The 19,637-nt window shown below is 41.6% G+C and overlaps 1 protein-coding gene across 1 annotated transcript; it reads left to right on the top strand.

Annotated features, from left to right (window-relative positions):
* The first annotated feature begins 228 nt into the window (after positions 1-228).
* On the top strand, positions 229-18,216 carry NNMT (nicotinamide N-methyltransferase). Its single transcript, XM_021696409.2, has 3 exons — positions 229-458; positions 1,234-1,441; positions 17,741-18,216. Exons 1-3 carry the CDS (start codon positions 305-307, stop codon positions 18,171-18,173), a joined length of 795 nt encoding a protein of 264 aa, XP_021552084.1. The 5' UTR covers positions 229-304; the 3' UTR covers positions 18,174-18,216.
* Positions 18,217-19,637: the final 1,421 nt, after the last annotated feature.

Here is a 19,637-nt window from a genome sequence, read left to right as displayed (position 1 = left end):
ATGATTCCTCCAGCACTTGAACTTCACCCCTTGGCTGAGAATTGCATGCAGCTCGTGGCCCTCCCCTTACCACACGCACATTTCCTAGGCACTCTTGCCCAAAAGTTTCATCACCTCCTAGAGCAGCCAAAACATTCTTGGTGTATTTCTGTTAGTGTTTAACCAAATGTCGGTCCCTAAGGGGTGGGTTGAACTAACAGAAGAAAGATTGAAGCCTGAGACTTAAAAAGACAGTTTTTGCAGGGTGACTCCCTGGGTTCTGGAGGAGAGGGAGGGAGGGTAGTGGACACAGGACCGAGCCACGATGGAACCTAGCTTCACCTCCAAGGACACTTACCTGAGACATTTTAACCCTCGGGATTACCTAGAAAAATATTACAACTTTGGGTCCAGACACTCTGCGGAAAATGAAATTCTCAGGCATCTTCTGAAAAATCTTTTCAAGATATTCTGCCTGGGTAAGTTCATGTGTTATCTGTGTGTCTCCCCGGCAAAATGTGAGACATACAGATGGAGTCTCAGGGCATGGCTGGGTTCGTGAGTAGTCATTGCTAAGTGACAGTCCTTTTGGCATTACTCATTCATTTAAAGAGAATGAAAACCAATGTTTTTTTTTTTTGGTATGGATATTTTACAATTTACAGTGTTTTTATATGCATGATCTAATTTGGGTGTGCAAAGGGAAACGAGAAGGCAGGAGTTCTGTCCTTGATTTCACATCAATTTGCTAGGTGACCAGAGCCAGCCATTTAACAATGATGGGCCACTTAAGAAGTGAAGATTCTAGTACTTACTCTGTTTCTAACTCAAAAGAATGTTGTGAATGTGCATGAAATAAAAAGACCTCCCAACATATGAAGAATTGGATGCTTTTTGGAGACAGACAACTTAAAAAATTTTAAAAACAAATTTAACTTTCCCCAGAAGTATTCCTTAATAGTTTTTACATTTTCTGTGTAGCAGTCTTTCTGGATCAGGGGTCTGGACACCAGATGTACATCTTTTCTTCCTTCTCCTACACCTAAAAATATCCCAGCAGCATGCCTCCAGCCAGGATTGGGGAATGGAAAATGCAAAGATGTTAAAAAAAGATTTTGAGGGATGAGGAGTGAGTAGAGAGATGGTCTGTTCTGGGGTCTCTCTCACACAGTTCCAGCGAAGATCGTGCGTATCAGCTCTGGCTGCCGTCATATGATGCCTGATCCCCTTTCCTTGTTGCCTCCTCTAAACCAGACGGTGTGAAGGGGGACCTCCTCATTGACATTGGCTCTGGCCCCACCATCTACCAGCTTCTCTCTGCTTGTGAATCCTTCAAGGAGATCATTGCCACCGATTACACTGACCAGAACCTGCAGGAGCTGCAAAAGTGGCTGAAGAAGGAACCAGGGGCCTTTGACTGGTCCCCAGTGGTGACCTACGTGTGCGAGCTTGAAGGGAACAGGTAGAGAAACCAGGGTCTGCTTCCCAGCTTTCTGACGGTACCTGAGTGACGGTTCATTTTTCTGAACCAAGAATTATCCATAGTGCCCAAGTTAAAAAACAAAGGGAACAGAGAGAGCCCAGAGAGAAATCCAGATGGAGAATAAGGAGAGAGAGAGAACGAGCCAGAGGGGAGTGGGAGTGTGTGCATGCACGTGCGTGTACCAGAAAAGCAGAACGTGTGTGAAGACACAGAGGAGAATTGAAGAGATGGCCACTGAGCCAAGAGGAGACAAAACCTTCCCAGGACAGTGTGGGGGTGCAGCGTGCAGGTCTGGTACCATGGGACAACGACACAGGACAAGGTCAGGGAAGAGGTGAACCCGGCTCCTTACCAGCAACTTTGGGGTGTCAGGGCTTGCCCCCCAGAGCCATCCTCCATCCCAGTGCACGGGACTCTGCCGCGAGGGAGCTAATGCTGACACCATCAGACACAACAAAAAGCTGACTAGGTTTTCGAACTGGGATTAGCAGCATAAAGGAATTATCTGTAAAGAATTTGTTACTCCCCATCCACAAAAGTCAGAGCTTGACATAGTCACAACTAATGACCAACAGCTTAGCCTACCCCGTCTACGGGTCAGTTTATGCAAATGAGTCTTGTTTAAATGATTAATTTCTCTCCACACGAGAACTGGTCAATAACCTACTAGCCAGAGGTGTCCCGTTCTGCATTTCGCTTTGTCTTTCTCTTGTCCTGATGTGCCTCCATCCTCTGGCGATTGCCCTGTGATGGCTCAGCCCAGTCCTGCTGTCCCTCCAGCAGCCGGAAGGCTCTGCTGCTATGCATGTTGCCGAGGCCCCACAGACTCCTTTGCAAACTGCATCAAAAGACCGCTTCAAAATTCCTCTTCCGATCCTGCTGGCCCTGTCTGCTACTTCTTATATGCTCAGTTATTTCTACCTTTCTGTCTTTTTCTACCCCCTGCTCTTACTAATTTTTTTTTTTTTGGTACATTTTCTCTTTCTCCACCCTCTTGCCCATGGTTTATTTTTTACATAACCCTTCCCCATTCCACTTCTTCCTGAGTTTGCACCCCCACCTTTGCTCATATACTTTGCTCATATACTAATCTGTATGGTACAGCATCCTCTGTCTTTCCTTGTCTTGTTGCTCACAATGGGAAAGCATACCTGTTTTTTTAAAGATTTATTTATTTTAGAGACAGAGAGAGAGAGAGAGAGCACGCGGGATGAGGGGCAGAGGGAGAGGGAGAGAGAAACTTAAGCAGAGTCACACTGAGCATGGAGCCCGATGCGGGGCTCGATCTCCGGACCCTGAGATCGGGACCTAAGCTGAAGGTAGACGCTTAACTGACTGAGCCACCCAGGTGCCCCCAAAGCATACCTATTCTTAATGAACATATCCCATGCTTTGGTCAGGAAAGGGCTCTGACTTCCCAGCAAGACAACCCCCTTCAAGAAACAAGTGCTGACACTTTTTGGCTCTTGGTTAAAGGAACTAGCATGAGCATGTATGGTGTGCCACATAGTCCTAGCTACTGGGATAGACTGTTGGACAAGATGAGGAAACCTCGAGTCTCCTAGACCTCGTATCAGGGAAGGCAGGCACATGTCAGATCACTTAGGGCTTTGAGGCCAGGCTAACAATCCTGTACTTCAAGTGTGATGAGAGGCATTAGAGGTGTAACTGGGAAAGTGAGATGACCCCATTTACATTTACGAAGATCTCTTTAGCTGTTGTGTGGAGAATGGATTGGAGGGTTTAGAGGAGAATGAGAGATGCAGAAAGGAGACACTTTAATCCAGGTAAGAGATGATGGTGGCTGGGACCAGTGGATTTGTTGGTGATAGAGAGAGGAAGATGACTTTAAGATGAATTGTTGAGATAGGCTGGATAAAAGTTTGATAATGATTTGTCTTGGGGAATGATGACAGGGAAGTCTCAGGGATGATGCCCATGTTTCTCAACTTGAACAACAGGAGGAGTGAAGTAATATTCCAGAATCCCAGAGGCAAATCTAAAATCATGTGATCTTAACATGTCCCTAAGGAGTATGTCTACCTCCATACTCTTCTTCTGGAGTGATGGTCAATTCATTTTTCTATATGTGCACTTAAATTTGATTCTCATCGCTTCACCAAATGTGCTTATTCATGAGTCAGATTCTCTTCTGAAACTAACTTTAAAGCCTGCTTCTATTTCTTTTTTTTTTTTTTAGATTTTTTTAATTTGTTTTGATAGAGAGACAGCGAGAGAGGGAATACAGCAGGCCTGCTTCTATTTCTTTAACCCCTTCATTCTCTTTTCATGGTCTGCTGAATTCTAGCTTAGTTGGAGTATTCTAAACTTCATATTTGTTTTCTTACATGTTGTTGCTACACTGTCTTATTGATAGTCAATGTGGGTTGTCCGATGTAAGTTATCAAGGTGACTCATTGTTTATACAATTCCTTATAATATAGTATGAACAAATAGGAATTTCATATTTTGTTTCCCGATTAATGTTTTTGCTGTATGAGGAGTCACTAAACTTCCACTGGGTTTATGCTGATCTTTTATCCCTTTTACCAGGAAAAGTAAGTCTTGAAATCAGATAGTGTAAATCCTCCTCCAACTTTGTTCTTTTTCAAAATTCTTCTGGCAATTTTAGTGTCATATATATATGACTTTATATATGTATATATATAATATATATATTATATATAATTATATTTTAGTAAAATAATATAATATATATTATATATTAAACATATAATATATTTAATTTATATATTATATATATACATTTAATATATAGTATATTTAATTTAATATGTTTAATTGGAGTATAATTAACATACAGCATTATATTAGTTTCAGGTATACAATATAAAGATTCAACAATTCTATACATTACTGAGTGCTCATCATAAGTGTGCTCTCAATCCCCTTCACCTGTTTCCCCCATCCCCCCTCCCGCCTCCCCTCTGGCAACCACCAGTTTGTTCTTTGTATTTAAGAGTCTGTTTCTTTTATTTGTCTCTTTTTTTCTTTCTTTGTTTTGTTTCTTAAATTCCACATATGAGTGAAATCATCTGGTATTTGTTTTCTCTGTTTGACTTATTTGACTTAGCATTATACGTTCTAGGTCCACCCATGTTGCTGCAAATGGAAAGATCACATTTTTATGGCTGAGCAATATATACACCACATCATTATCTGTTCATCCACTGATGGACACTTGGGTTGCTTCTCTATCTTGGCTATTGTAAATAATGGTGTAATAAACATGGGGGAGCCTATATCTTTTCAAATTAGTGTTTTGTTTTCTTTGGGTAAATACCCAGTAGTGGAATTACTGGATCATATGGTAACTCAACTGTAATTTTTTGAGGTACCTCCATACTGTTTGTGGCTGCACCAATAGTGCATGAGGGTTCCTTTCTCTCCACATCCTTGCCAACACTTGTTATTTCTTATCTTTTTTATTTTAGCCATTCTGACAGGTATGAGGTGATATCTTATTGTGGTTTTGATTTGCATTTCCCTGATGATTAGTGATATTGAGCACGCGGTTCATGTGTCTGTTGGCCATTTGTATATCATCTTTGGAAAAATATCTATTCGGGTCCTCTGACCATTTTAATTGGATTGTTTCTTTGGTGTGGGGTTGTATAAGCTCTTTATATGTTTTGGTTATTAACCCCTTATCAGATACGTCATTTGCAAATAACTTCTCCCATTCGGTAGGCTGCCTTGTCTTGTTGATGGTTTCCTTCACTGTGTAAAAGCTTTTTTATTGTCATTATATTTTGATATAAATTTTAGAATAAACTGGGGTGCCCTGGTGGCTCAGTCACTTAAGCGGTTAAGTATCTGCCTTGGGCTCAGGTCATGATCCCAGGGTCCTGGGGTTGAGCCCCCTCCTCAGTAGGCAGTCTGCTTTTCCCTCTCTGTCTGCCCCTCCCCCGCTTGTGTGCGCACATGCTCTCTCTCTAATAAAATAAGTAAAATCTTTAAATTTTAGAATAAACTTGTCAATTTCTTTCAAAAAAGGCTGCTGAGACTTTGATAGTGATCTAGATTTTCTAGATATTGTTATTGGTTTCTATTTAAATTTTACTGTAGTCAGAGTTAGAGAATGGACATATAGAATCTGCAGTCCATAAACATGATCTATCTCTGTATTTATTTAGGACTTCTTTAGTTTCTCTCAGTAATGTTTTGTAGTTCTCATATTTTGTAAATATTTTGTTAAATTTTTCCTGTGTTTTATTTTTTAATGTTATTGTCAATTTTATTTTTAATTTCAAATTTTAAAAATTTGCTAGTATATAGAAATATAATTGATTTTTATATACTGACTTTGTGTCCTGTAACCTTGTTGACTTCACTAAATAAGTTTAATAGTGCTTTTTGTAGATTCCGTAGGTTTTTCTATGTACACTCTTATATCATCTGCAAATAAAAATAGTTTTACTTCTTCTATTCCAACTATAGGCCTTTTATTTATTTTTCTGGGCTTATTACTCTGGCTAGGACTTCCCTAACAATGCTGAATAGAAAAGATGAGAGTAGACATATGTGCCCTTTTCTATATTATAAGAAAAAATGTCCAATGATTCATTGTTAAGTATATTCACTATAGATTTTTCAGATATTCTTTGTCAGACAAAATTTCTTTATATTTTTAGTTTCTGGGGAGTTCTAAATCAAATGTTGAATTTTGTTGATTTTTTTGGAATTAATTGAGATGGTCATATGACTTTTCTCCTTTATTCTGAAAATGTGAATTATATTGGAAGATTTTTGAATGTTTAAATCTAACTGGCATACACCCATTGGTTAAAGCAGTATCCTTTTTATGTATGACTGGATGTGATTTGCTAATATCTTGTTAGGGATTTTTGCATCTACATATGTGAGGGATATTGAGCTATTTTTTTTTCTTATAATATGCTTAGCAGATTTTGATATCAGCATGATGCTGGATTCATATAACAAGTTGAGAATGTTTCTTCTTCCTCTATTTTTTGAAAGTGTTTGTGTATTATTAGTATTATTTCTTCCCTTTTTTTTAAAGATTTTATTTATTTCTTTGAGAGAGACAGAGAGAGAGCACAAGCAGGGAGAGGGGCAGAGGGAGAAGCAGGCTCCCTGCTGAGCAAGGAGACTGACCTGGGACTTGAGATCATGACTGGAGCCGAAGTCGGACGCTTAACCGACTGAGCCACCCAGGCACCCCAGTATTATTTCTTCCTTAAATGATTGATAGAATTCACCAGTGAAGCTACCTGTACCTGAAGTTTTTTTTCATGTGTGTGAAATTTTTAAAATTCACAATAGTAGTTTTTATTGGCTATTTGGATTTTCCATTTCTTCTTTGTTTTGATAAGTAGTATTTTTCAAGGAATTTATCTTACTCATCTTAGTTGTCAATTTTATTGTCATAGATTTTTTAAACAATATATCTTTATTACTCTGTTAGTAATCTTCCTTCTTTCATTCTTTTTTTTTTTTTAAGATTTTATTTATTTATTTGACAGAGAGAGACACAGAGAGAGAGACAACACAAGCAGGGGGAGTGGGAGAGGGAGAAGCAGGCTTCCTGTGGAGCAGGGAGCCCGATGCGGGGCTCGATCCCAGGACCCTGGGACCATGACCTGAGCCGAAGGCAGACGCTTAACGACTGAGCCACCCAGGCACCCCTTTCTTTCATTCTTGATATTGGCAATTTGTCTTTTAAAAAATATCTTCATCAAACTTGTTAGAGATTGACCAATTTTATTAATCTTTTTGAAGGACCAACTTTTGGTTTTGTTGATTTTTTTCTATTGTCTGTCCATTTTCAATTGTGTTGATTTCTGCTCTTATTTTTCTTATTTTCTCTCTTCCATTTACTTTAGTTTTTATATGCTCTTCTTTTTCTTGCTTCTGAAGATAGAAGCTTAGATAATTGATTTCACACATCTCTTTCCTCTAACTTAGCCCTTTAAAGCCATAAATTTCCTTTAGAATTGTTTCAATTGCATCTCATGATTTTTGATATGTCATATTTTTATTATTATCCACTTCAGCATATTTTCTTAATTTTTTAAAAGATTTGTATATTTATTATTTGAGAGAGAGAGCATGCACAGGGGGCGGGGATGGGCAGAGAGAGAGAAGATAGAGAATCTCAAACAAACTCCCCTCTGAGCATGGAGTCCAACCCACAACCCTGAGATCATAACCTGAGCTGAAATCAAGAATCAGACACTTAATTGACTGAGACACCCAGGTGCCTCACTTCAACATATTTTCTAATTTCCTTTGTGATTTCTTCTTTGACCTGAATTATTTAGGATTGTGTTGCTTAATTTCCAAAAATTTCAGGATTTTCTAGATATTGTTATTGGTTTCTATTTAAATATTACTGTAGTCAGAGATTGATTTTATGGTCACCGTATGGTCTACTTTGGTTAACAATCTATGTGCTTTCTACATTGAGAAGAATGTATATCATCCTGTTGTAGGTGTGGTTTCTATAAATATGAATTAAGTCAGGTAGATCGATAGTATTTCAAATTTTCTACATGATTTTTTGCTTATCAATTACTGATAGAAAGGCATTAAAATATCAAACTATGATTGTGGATTTATCTCTTCTTCCCCATCATTCTGTCAACATTTGCTTCATACATTTTGAAGCTTTGTTACTACCTGCATATATTTTTAGGATTGTTTTGTCTTCTTGATTTAGTGACCATTTTATCATTAAGAAATATCTCCCTTTACTGCCAGTAATGCATTTTGTCTTGAAGTCTACTTTGATATTAATATGGCCACATCAGCCTTCTTATGCTTGGTGTTTGCATGGAGTGGTAGATAGCCTCAAAGATGGCTCCCAATAATCTTCACCTCAAATATTCATCTCTTGTTTAATTGCCTTCCTTGGGTATCCATTTGATTTAGTGACTAGATTCTAACATGCACAATGCAGCAGAGTACTGGGACATTAATCCTGAGATTAGCTTACAAAAATACTATGGCTTCCTTATTGGGTGTTCCCTCTTACTCGCTTGTCTGGAGTGAGCTTGGAAGCAAATTTCCCCCCCACTTGTACCTGCAAGTGAGACTGAAGACATGGCCAACACTGTACCTCATGAGGGACCTTGCATCAGAGGTACTCAGCTAATCTGTGCCCAGATATCTGACCCACAGACACTAGGAAATAAGTGTCATTTTAATTCGCTAAGTTTTAGAGTAATTTATAATGCAGCAATAACTAATAGACATGGTATATCTTTTCCACCCTTTTGTTTTCAGCCTACGTGTGTTTTTATACTTAAAATGTTTTTCCTGCAAGTAGAATGTAGTAGGTCTTGCTTTTCAATCCAACGTGATGATTTCTGCCTTTTAACTGGATTCTTTAGTTTACTTACATTTAATGTAATTACTGATAATGTATGATTGAGTCTAAATCAATCATCTTGGTATATATTTTCTACTTGTCCCATCTGTTTTATTTTTCACTTATGCCTTTGTTCCCACTTCTCCTTGGTGTAATAATGTTTGGTATTCCATTAGTATAAATATAAAGATTTTTAGTATTCCTTTTTATCCTCTCTGTTGACTCTGATCTTTTCTATTGACCTCCTTTGTATTTTGTGTGAGTGTATATATGTGTGTGCATGTGTAATTTTTCTAGAAATTTCAGTATGTATTTTTAACATATCTATTACCTCATGAGCAATGTAGGATATTACAATAGTGTAATTCCTTTAACTAACCCACTCTTGCCTTATGCACTTGTCATATATTTTACTTCATATATACTATAACATTATAATACACTGTTATTATTTTTGCTTTAAAAAGTTAGTAGTGCTTTTATTTTTTATTCCTTTTTTTTATTGTGGTTAAAAAACATACCATAAAATTTAGCATCTGAACTATTTTTAAGTATATAGTTCAGTAGTTTTAAGTATATTCATATTAGTCAATAGTATTTTAAACAAACATATATAAAGTCCTTTATATTTATCTGCATATCTGTCCTCTCTAGTATTCCTCATTCATTTTTGCAGATCTAGACTTCTATCTGGCATCACTTCCTTCATCTGAAGAACTCCTTTTAGTATTTCTTAAAATGTAGGTATGCTGGATACAAATTCTCTCATCTTACCAATGTCAGGTAAGAATCAGTAATTTTTTTCTTCCTCATAATATGAGGAACTTAACAATTTTTGATACCCAAAGTCCTTCTGTCATCTCTCTCCCCAGTGTTTCTTGTTAAAATTGGAGATTTTAGGGATGCCTGCGTGGCTCAGTAGGTTAAGCATCTGCCTTTGGCTCAGGTAATTATGCTAGAGTCCTGGGATCGAGCCCCATGTCGGGCTCTCTGCTCAGTGGGGAGACTGCTTCTCTCTCTCCCTCTGCCCCTCCCCCGATTTGTGTGCTTGCTTGTCCATGCGCTCTCTCTCTGTATCAAATAAATAAGTAAAATCTTTTTTAAAAATTGGAGATTTTAAATCCAAATATTGTAATTTAATGCATCATTTTCATATTTTCTTTCAAGATCAGTTTGGACATTTGCTTTCAGTTTGTAATCATATTTGCAATTATGTGAACATTTTAATTTTATGTTCATTTTATCTGATTTTTCTAGTTGTTTAGTTTTTAATTCTGATTCATCTTTTGGTCCACTGAATAGGCCTTCAAAATAATGTTTTCAAGAAGAACACACAAGTGACATTTTCTAAGCCCGTGTATATTGGAAACATGTTTTTGTTGCCTTTACATGTGAACACCACCATAAAATTGTTTGCTATTGCCTAAATATTTCTCTATTTCTGCCCCCGCTCACTGGCATTTGGTAAGAAGTTGAGAGGCTACTTTCATATGCCATTTTAACCTATAAACCCCTTACTTAGAATTTTATGCTAGCTGTAGTCTTCAAACTGAAGATAATGTTCCTAAAAATAAATGTAATTTCAAACCTCTTTTTTTTTTCTTCTATCGACTAGGTGATTCCACAGAATGAAACTGGTATTAACTAGGGAAAAAACCAAACAAACCCTGTAGCTATGACGATTTGGGCAATATCCAAAATTATTATATAACTAAGGAATTCCTCAGGATTTATAGAATTTCAGGGAAAGTTTATAAAAGAGTTTTTCAGTCAATCAGACAATATACCTTTCTGAGGTCCAAATCACGTCAAAAAGGCTTTTAGAACTTTCTTCTCAATTTCCCTGGCTATCACAAGCCTTTCCATCTCATTCAGAAATGAACCCTTAAAATCTAGCAAGATACTAAAAACATTGCTGCTTATCTCATGCCAGAGTCATCAGCTTGTAACAATTGGCTCCTGAGAAACTGTCCTTTCCCAATCACTGTTCGAGTAAGCAACTGTATTTTTTGGCAGTAAAATTCTGCATTCTCATGCTTATCCTTGTGCTAGATCCTGTGGCTTCAACTATTTTGAGAATGATAGTGATCCCATTCAACTTATGTCTTTCTTGCATCTTCAAGTGCCCCTATCAGCCCATAACCTATTTCCTTTGAGATTATTTTTTCTTTATCTGAAGCTCTTTCTTGTGCTGCCAAAGACAATTTGAGCCGTCTCCTGTTCCTCGGCCTTTGCTGTGGACGCATACATTTAGATACCACTCATTTTTAAAACTATCCAAGAAGTTGTAAGGCATTGGTACCAAATTCTGGCTTCACATTATTTATTTATCAAGTCAGAGAGTCACATGCTAAAATATAAATTATGACTCCAGCACGAGACAAGGAAAATGAGCGTTTACCTTAAGAAGTCCTAGAAACGGAGCTGATGAACCTCTGGGTTCCTGGAAATTGCAGCCCATGCCCTGCCTTGTGGTCCTCAGACTAAGCAGCTTCCATGTCACCTGGGAGCCTATTAAAGAATGCAGGCTCTCAGGCCCCGCTCCCAACCTACAGAACAAGAGAATCTGCATTTTAATGAGATCTGCAGGCGATGGTATGCATTTTACAGTTTGAGAAATACTGGTGTCTAGAACAGAGCTTCCCAGCAGATATACCAGGAGGTGCTGGTGAGTGGGAATGAGTTACAGGTATGCTCTGCAAGTTCTCCTCAGTCCTCAGGGCCGCCAGGAGGGTTCTGGGGAAGCTGGAGCCCCTCCCCCCACCATGCCTCTACAGAGAGCAGCTCTTCCACCTACCTCCACATGCCTGACAGAAGGAAGCTTGAGCACCTGTAGAGGTGAAGTAAATGCTCTCTGTACAAAGATTCTCATGTCTATTAAAAAAAATGTTTGCCTGTGCCCACAATAGACACACTTGGGCCACATATGTCCCACAGAGCTATTGAACTTCCTCTACCCTGAAGCATCTCTATATTTTCATGTCTTGTAAAAGATTGATATCCCTTCTCAACTTCGAGACCTTGATGGTCATGGTGCCATGTGATACCTAGGAAAAGTTTCTCCCTTTTAAAAGCATGCCTTTCTCTTAGATGTTCTCCCTGCATTCTCTCTGGGAAAATGCACAGGGCAGGCTGAGGAAATTTCACCTGGCCATTTCCTTCAAATTGTAAGCATTTCTACCCATGTGTCCGAATGTGCCCCAAATAGAGCTATGATCTTCCCAAATTTGCTCCATTTGCTCTCATCTCCCTGGGTGTTGCCATCATCTAATTACTTGAACAAGCCAGAAGCCGAGAAGCCAAACTTGCCTCCTCCCTCTCAGTCATGTTCTGTGAGCATGCACCAAGCTCTGTCCATTTTACTTCTGAGTTTCTCTCAAACCAGTATATGTCTTCCAATATTTTCTATCCAGTCTATTTTCCTGGTTCAAGCCACCATCCTCTCCCTCCTAACTCTCCTTCCACCACCATTCTTGTCCCAAAGGGATCGCCTCAAAATGTAGGTCTGATTGCACCACTCCGTTCCTTAGCACCACTCCTTCATATCTTCCCATGAACAGGACAAAAAGGATAAAAAGCAAAATTCTTAACACGGTCCCCAAAGATCTGTCTAGTCTGGCACCTGCTGACCCCTATCACCTCCCTTTTCGACCATGCTCTGCTTTGTTTTCTGAGATCCAGCCTCATCGGCCTTCCCTCCTCTTTCCACTCACCACATGGCCTTTGCATGTGCTGTTTCCATTTACTGGGATATCCTCCTCCCCTCCCTACTCTCCATGGCCCTAGTGAACTCTCGTTTATTCTGTCCCTGCTTACCTGACTCCATTGTGGAGAAGCTTTCCTTGATACTTCAGACCAACTCTAGCTTCCAACATTCCTTTGTTGGCGCCATGTCCCTCTCCTTCCTAGCGTTTATCACAGTATTAATTTGTCACTTTTGTGGATGATGGTTGGATTAATTCTTTCTCCCCTCTGCCCCAGACTGCTCCAAAATGTAATCCCCACAACGATAGGATCTGTTTCTTGTTTGTTCTATCTTGGGTCCCCATTGCCCAGTACTCTTCCTGCCACATCACAGAGGTTCAAAAAAAATTGTAAAATAAATAACTGCATGCCTTTTGCTTCCCAGCCTCTCCCACCTGAAATGTCTGTGTTTCACCTGATTCACTGTGGCCTGTACCAAAGGCTTACTAATGATTATTCCTGGCTCGTACGGTTCTTACTTTGGTATCCAAGCTTATGTAGCGTTTTATATCCTTCACACATTTTGCTGGTTCTCCCTCAAGAGGGCCTGCTGGAACCTCTGGGGACGGGGCTTTGCGGAGTGAGTGTCATTGAAAGATCTCATCCAGGGCCTTCTGGTCCACCAGCTGCCTTGCAGCCAGAGGGCAGGAGGACCCTCCCCTGAAGCTCAGAGTAATTTCTTGGGGTGTGGGAATATACTCTCACCAAGCACTCTTCTCAGGAGCCCTACTCTGTATCCCCTCCCTCCCCAGCACCCTCAGGCTTCATGGATTGCATATTTACAGAGGAAATAGCTGCCCTTTTTTTTACGTGTGTTGGAAAGAGCAGATCTTCAGACCTAGAGAAACACTCACACTGCTGTTAGCTTCCTGTGGAACCGCCTAACACCTTTCTGGGTGTGTTGATTCCCTACCCTTTGAGCTGAAGGCCAGTCCATTTCCCTGGGCGTGCGAACAGTGCAGCGCTCAGAAGCCCTGAGATGGCATCTTGGCACAGCTACCTGGGCCACTGAGTCCCCCAGTGTTGGCTGTGTACCCAGGGACAAGCAGGTCTCCACAGCAATGGGTGTTTCCTGCCAATTTCCCTCTCAAATTGGCACATTCTCCATGAGCTTTCTAGACTTTGCAGTGTGTCTTGCTGTTTGGGAACAATTTCCATCATCAACTGACTGGCAAGGACTAGTTCTGGGGTAACGCGTGTCTTTCAAATAGCTTAACACACAATAGGGCACAGAGATCCAACGTGCTTCTGACGTCATCATTTAAATATACAATCCCGCGGTGTTCCCAATGTAGAGGATCATCTTGAAACATGTCCAAAAACACACCCTAGTTTTCACTCCTTGGGCTTTTTCTCTACCTTCGGCTATCCATATGTGCTGATAGGTTATTTGAATTTTTCTATTCTAGATTAATTTACCATTCAAATCTGTGTTTCACAGACTTCCATAATGTTGAATTGTTATTTTTTATTCTTAAAATGTTCAGTCAAATCATCCACGTTCTAGGAGGTGGAGTGGCAGCTTTGTAACTGATTTCCCTGCTTTTAGAATCCCTGTTTGCCCAGGATTGAGAGGGGTTCCCAGGACATGGGATTTTCAGTGGGAAAACCAGGAAAGTCCAGACCAATCAGGACAAACTTGTCACCCTACTACCATTTTACCCTTGATAGGAGAGTAGGTAGACCCAACCAAAGATAATTATCATTCCCTGTCTCTCCTGCTTTCTTGGCTGGTAGGAATTTCCTGAAGCCAATACCTTGCTAAGCTACTTCTCTTTCTCTCCTTAGTATAAACAGCTTTCCCAAGATAAAATTAACAACACATGTGATTCACTCATTTAAAGTGTGCCATTGGATAGTTCTTAGGATATCCATGTAGTTGTGCAATCTTCACCCCGGTTCTGGAACATTTTCATAACTTCCCAAACAAACCCTGTACCCACTGACAGTCAGTCCCATTTCCCAGATCCTCTCCCTGTTGGCAACCATTGGTCTGCCCCTGGTCTTTGTAGCTTTGCCTTTTCTGGACATTTCATGTAAATGGAATCATACAATATGTGGCCTTTTGTTTCTGGTTTCTTTTACTTAGCATCCTGTTTTCAAGGTTCTTCCATGTTGTAGCATGAATCAGCACTTCATTCCTTTATATGACTGACTATGATTCCATTGCATCGGTATACCACACTTTATTTATTTCTTCATAGGTTGATGGACATTTGGGTGGTCTCCATCTTTTGGCTATGATGAATAATGTTGCTATAATTATGTGCAATTTTTTGTGTGGGCATATGTGTTCATTTCTCTTGGAATTCCTGGGTCATGCGGTAACTCTATGATGAACCTTCTTTTTTTAAATTTTATTTTATTATGTTATGTTAGCCACCATACATTACACCATTAGTTTTTGATGTAGTGATCCATGATTCATTGTTTGTGCATAACCCCAGTGCTCCATGCAGAATGTACCCTCTTTAATACCCATCACCGGGCTAACCCATCCTCCCACCCCCCCTCCCCTCTAGAACCCTCAGTTTGTTTTTCAGAGTCCATCATCTCTCATGGTTTGTCTCCCCCTCTGATTTCCCCCCCTTCATTCTTCCCCTGCTGCTTTTTTTTTTTTCTTAACATATATTGCATTATTTGTTTCAGAGGTACAGATCTGTGATTCAACAGTCTTGCACAATTCACAGCTCTCACCATAGCACATACCCTCCCCAGTGTCTATCATCCAGCCACCCCATCCCTCCCACCCCCCACCACTCCAGCAACCCTCTGTTTCCTGAGATTAAGAGTCTCTTATGGTTTGTCTCCCTCTCTGGTTTCATCTTGTTTCATTTTTTCCTCCCTTCCCTTATAATCCTCTGTCTTGTTTCTCAAATTCCTCATATCAGTGAGATCGTATGATACTTGTCTTTCTTTGATTGACTTATTTCGCTTAGCATAATACCCTCTAGTTCCATCCATGTCATTGCAAATGGCAAGATCTCAGGGTTTTTTGATGGCTGCATAATATTCCATTGTATATATATATATACCACATCTTCTTTATCCATTCATCTGTTGATGGACATCTTGGCTCTTTCTATAGTTTGGCTATTGTGGACATTGCTGCTATAAACATTGGGGTGCATGTACCCATCAGATCACTACATTTGTTATAATGAATCTTCTAAGGAACTTCCACCAGACTGTTTTCCGAAGTAGCTAGGCCATTTTATATTCTCCCCAATAGTGTGAGGCGGTTTCCATTTCTCCATGTCCTTGCCAACACTTGTGATTGTCTGTTTTTTTTTACTATAGCCGTCCTAGTGGATGTGAAGTGGTATCTCATTGTTTAATTTGCATTTCTCTGATGGCCAAAAATGTTGAGAATTTTTTTTCATATGCTTATTGCTAAACCTCTTAAGTGGAAAATTATAATGTAAAGGATGTTTATAAATAGCTGATTTTGCACTGGGCTTAAGATTTTTTCTTAAAGATTTTATTTATTTATTTGACAGAGAGAGAGAGCAAGCACTAGCAGGGGGAGCGGCAGGCAGAGGGAGAGGGAGAAGCAGGCTCCCTGCTGAGTAAGGAGCCCAATGTGGGACTCGATCCCAGGACCCCGGGATCATGATCTGAGCCCAAGGCAGACGCTTAACTGACTGAGCCACCCAGGCGCCCCTGGGTTTAAAATTTTAACTAAATATTGAAATAGGATGTTCACAACTAATTGCTGTTATCTCAAATCATTCTATGTGGAGGTACATTTCCAAGTTTTATTTAAACCATTGACTTTTCCTCGTGACCAGAAGTGGTCCCAGGGTAAGTCCCTCTCTCATCTGCTCTGATGTTGGGCCATCCTCCGTTGGGCCATTCTCTTCATCAAGCCTTGCTGCCTGAGAGGCTGTCTTCTTCTGGAGCCAATGGACTGTGTGTTGCCTGAATGTAGGCTTGGATTGGCACCCCTGGTGTTCTCTCTGTTGACCGACTTCCTCAAAGCTCTGGATATGCAGTCATCACTCCTATTATTTGGGCTCTGTGGCCTTCTGGGCACTTTAAACACTTGTTCTTACTTTTCTCTTGGCTCTCTGATTTTCTGCTACTGCTTTCTCCTTGTCTCTTTCTCCAGTTTCTCCTGTGCACTCTATATGCTCATTTAATTTTGCTCATCCGTCAGCTTGTTCCTTCATGCCTCTGCTAACAAAAAGATCCAAGGCACTCTATTCCATCTCCTGCCCTTGCCTTCTCTGCCTCTTTTACAAGCTGGTTTCCTCTCAGGAAACCCCACTGATTTGGTAGAAAAGGATAGTATTCTGAGCAAGACTACCGAGAAAATGATCCCCTTGAGAAAACACGCTCTCTATCTGGAATATGTTTTGGGGTTCAAGAATGGCAAGTAGTGGTTTTCTTCTTTCCTAGAGGGGCCCTGGCCATGGTTGTGTTGTGGTTACCCACCATTTCTGTAAATGTCTATGGATGACCCCACTCACTCCCCCAGCCTGATCAGCAGCTACACAGAAATACTGTTTCCACATTTTAAAAGATTTTATTTATTTATTTGACAGAGAGAGAGAGACACAGCGAGAGAAGGAACACAAGCATGGGGAGTGGCAGAGGGAGAAGCAGGCTCTCCACTGATCAGGGAGCCCAGTGCGGGGCTCAATCCCAGGACCCTGGGATCATGACCTGAGCTGAAGGCAGACGCTTAATGACTGAGCCACCCAGGTGCCCCTGTTTCCACATTTTAAAGCCATTATTGCCTGATATGTATCGGTCAAGTGGCTGCTATGTTGTAGTTTGGCAGAGGAGACAAGTGTAATAATTAATAAACAAATAAGTAGTAGTAGTAGTAGTCGTCGTAGTAGTAGTAATAATAACAAAAAATGAGCCAGGCACTATTCTAAGCAGTGGAGGAAGAATAATTCCAGTCCGTGGGAGAAGCAGGCAGTAAGTAGTTTCATCATCATTTTCATGTTATTACCTACTTCATAAGGAGATTTAGCCCAGCACAGGGTAACGTGGTCACATTCATATGCTGAAAGGGTCCTCTGTGTCTCCTTTCTCCATTTTTCCAACAGGGATGTCCCCAAGGATATACCACTTGGGACGACCCTGCCATTTTCAGCCCCGACCAAAGAGACCTGGGGTTTTCATGAGTACAGCGTGGCAAGTGGTGTTTGTCGGTTTGTGTATTTCAGAGCCAAGGCGCTGGAGAAGGAAGAGAAGTTGCGGCGCGTGGTCAGGCAGGTCCTGAAGTGCGACGTGACTCAGAGCCGGCCACTGGGCGCTGTGTCCCTGCCCCTGGCCGACTGTCTGCTCAGCACGCTGTGCCTGGACGCCGCCTGCCCAGACCTCCCTGCCTACTGTGCAGCCCTCAGGAACCTCGGCAGCCTGCTAAAGCCGGGGGGCTTCCTGGTGGTGGTGGACGCCCTGAAGAGCAGCTACTACATGATCGGGGAGCGGAGGTTCTCCAGCCTCTGCCTGGGCCAGGAGGCAATAGAGGCTGCCGTGAGGGAGGCTGGCTACTCTGTTGAGTGGTTTGAGGTGATCTGTCAAAGTTATCCCTCCACCATGTGTGACAACGAAGGGCTTTTCACCCTGGTGGGGCGGAAGCTGAGCAAATCTGTATGACCCCTTGTGGTTGCAATTAAAGCAATTCCTCTCTCTGGCCCAGTTAACTTTGGTCCTTTGTTCTAACTGCCACGGTCACTGTGCTGAGTTGAGTCTAATGCCCTCATGCAGGACAGGGTGGGCGCAGTCAGTCAGTGGAGGAACAACTGGGTGACCACCGACTCTGTGCTTCCCATGTGGGCTACGGGGACTCAAAGATGAGCAACCGGGACATCCAGTCTTCGCTACCCATGATTAGAAAAGAAGACCCCCTTTTCCTTAAGCACCCCTAGTTCTGGCAGCTCACGCCCCCACACACCTACAGAGCAGCGTCTGCGGTGATGAGCTCTCTTTCCTACGGGGTCCGCTGCTTCCTTCTCTCGGGAACATGCTTCTCCTGTTCCTCAACAATTGCCTTCTCTGGGGACCCCATCCTCTGCTGGGGCCCACTGGTGCCACCACCACGTCTGAGGATCAGAGAACAGGTGTCCCCTTTGCTCCTGGGTCCCAAGTGTGGGGCAGGTCCTTCTCTTATTTCCTTTAACACACTAGGCCAAGGCTGTGACTTCTACCTGAAGAGAAGTTTAGGAGTTAGCAAGAGAGGTAACAGGCACTATCTCACAGCTGCTATTAGAAACAGGTATCTTCAGAGCTCACATCCTTAGAGGGTTCTGGAAGGTAGTCTTTTTTTTTTTTTTTTAAGATTTTATTTATTTGAGAGAGAGAGAGAGCACCAGCTGGGGGGGAGGGGCAGAGGGAGAGGGAGAAGCAGATTTACCGCTGAGCAGGGAGCCTGACACAGGGCCAGATCCCAGGACCCCAAGATCAGGACCCGAGCCGAAGGCAGACGCTTGACCGACTGAGCCACCCAGGCACCCCTGGAAGGTAGCCTTTTGGCATAGCTCTTGGACAAGCATCTATTTGGAGTTAGGCTTACCTGCCCATGGCATGTCTACCTTCCCTGGTTCCCAGGCCCTATCGCCATGATGCTCTAAAACAGAGGTGGACAAACTATGGCCCATGAGCCAAACCCAGCTTGCTGCCTGTCTTGTGAGGTTTTACTGGGATGCAGCCATGGCCAATCATGCATGTGTTGTCTGTGGCTGTTTGTGCACTGTAATGGCAGAGTTGAGTAATTGTGACAGCAACTGTCGGTATGGCCCGCAAAGCCTAAAATATCTGTTACCTGGATATTTACAGAAGAAGCTTGTCTACCCCTTCCCTAGAGAGAGGATTGTCCTCGTCCGCCAGGTTTGAGGCCCATCTCTCCAGTCTGTTTCTCCTCCCAAGATTTCCCTCTCCCCAGGATTACTGACAGAGGACATTGCTGCTTCCCACAGGGAGATTCCTGCCTTCCCCCTACCACCCCCCCCACACGCCCTGACAATCATATCAGTGCCCGAGAGTCTATTATCGCACATGTTTGTTCATTTGGTTGTATAGGACCATCATGTTACAACCCAGTATCCGTCCATTTGCAGGATG

The sequence above is a fragment of the Neomonachus schauinslandi genome, chromosome 11 (assembly GCF_002201575.2).
Source record: "Neomonachus schauinslandi chromosome 11, ASM220157v2, whole genome shotgun sequence".
Taxonomy (NCBI): Eukaryota; Metazoa; Chordata; class Mammalia; order Carnivora; family Phocidae; genus Neomonachus; species Neomonachus schauinslandi.
This window is presented reverse-complemented; position numbering and strand designations above follow the sequence as displayed.

What these genes read in the sequence shown, in the direction of transcription:
- NNMT (XM_021696409.2), top strand. Translation starts at nt 305, where the DNA reads ATGGAACCTAGCTTCACCTCCAAGGACACTTACCTGAGACATTTTAAC. An exon ending in TTTCAAGATATTCTGCCTGG is followed by an intron (nt 459 to 1,233) that starts GTAAGTTCATGT and finishes CCTCTAAACCAG; the next exon opens with ACGGTGTGAAGGGGGACCTC. An exon ending in TGCGAGCTTGAAGGGAACAG is followed by an intron (nt 1,442 to 17,740) that starts GTAGAGAAACCA and finishes TGTGTATTTCAG; the next exon opens with AGCCAAGGCGCTGGAGAAGG.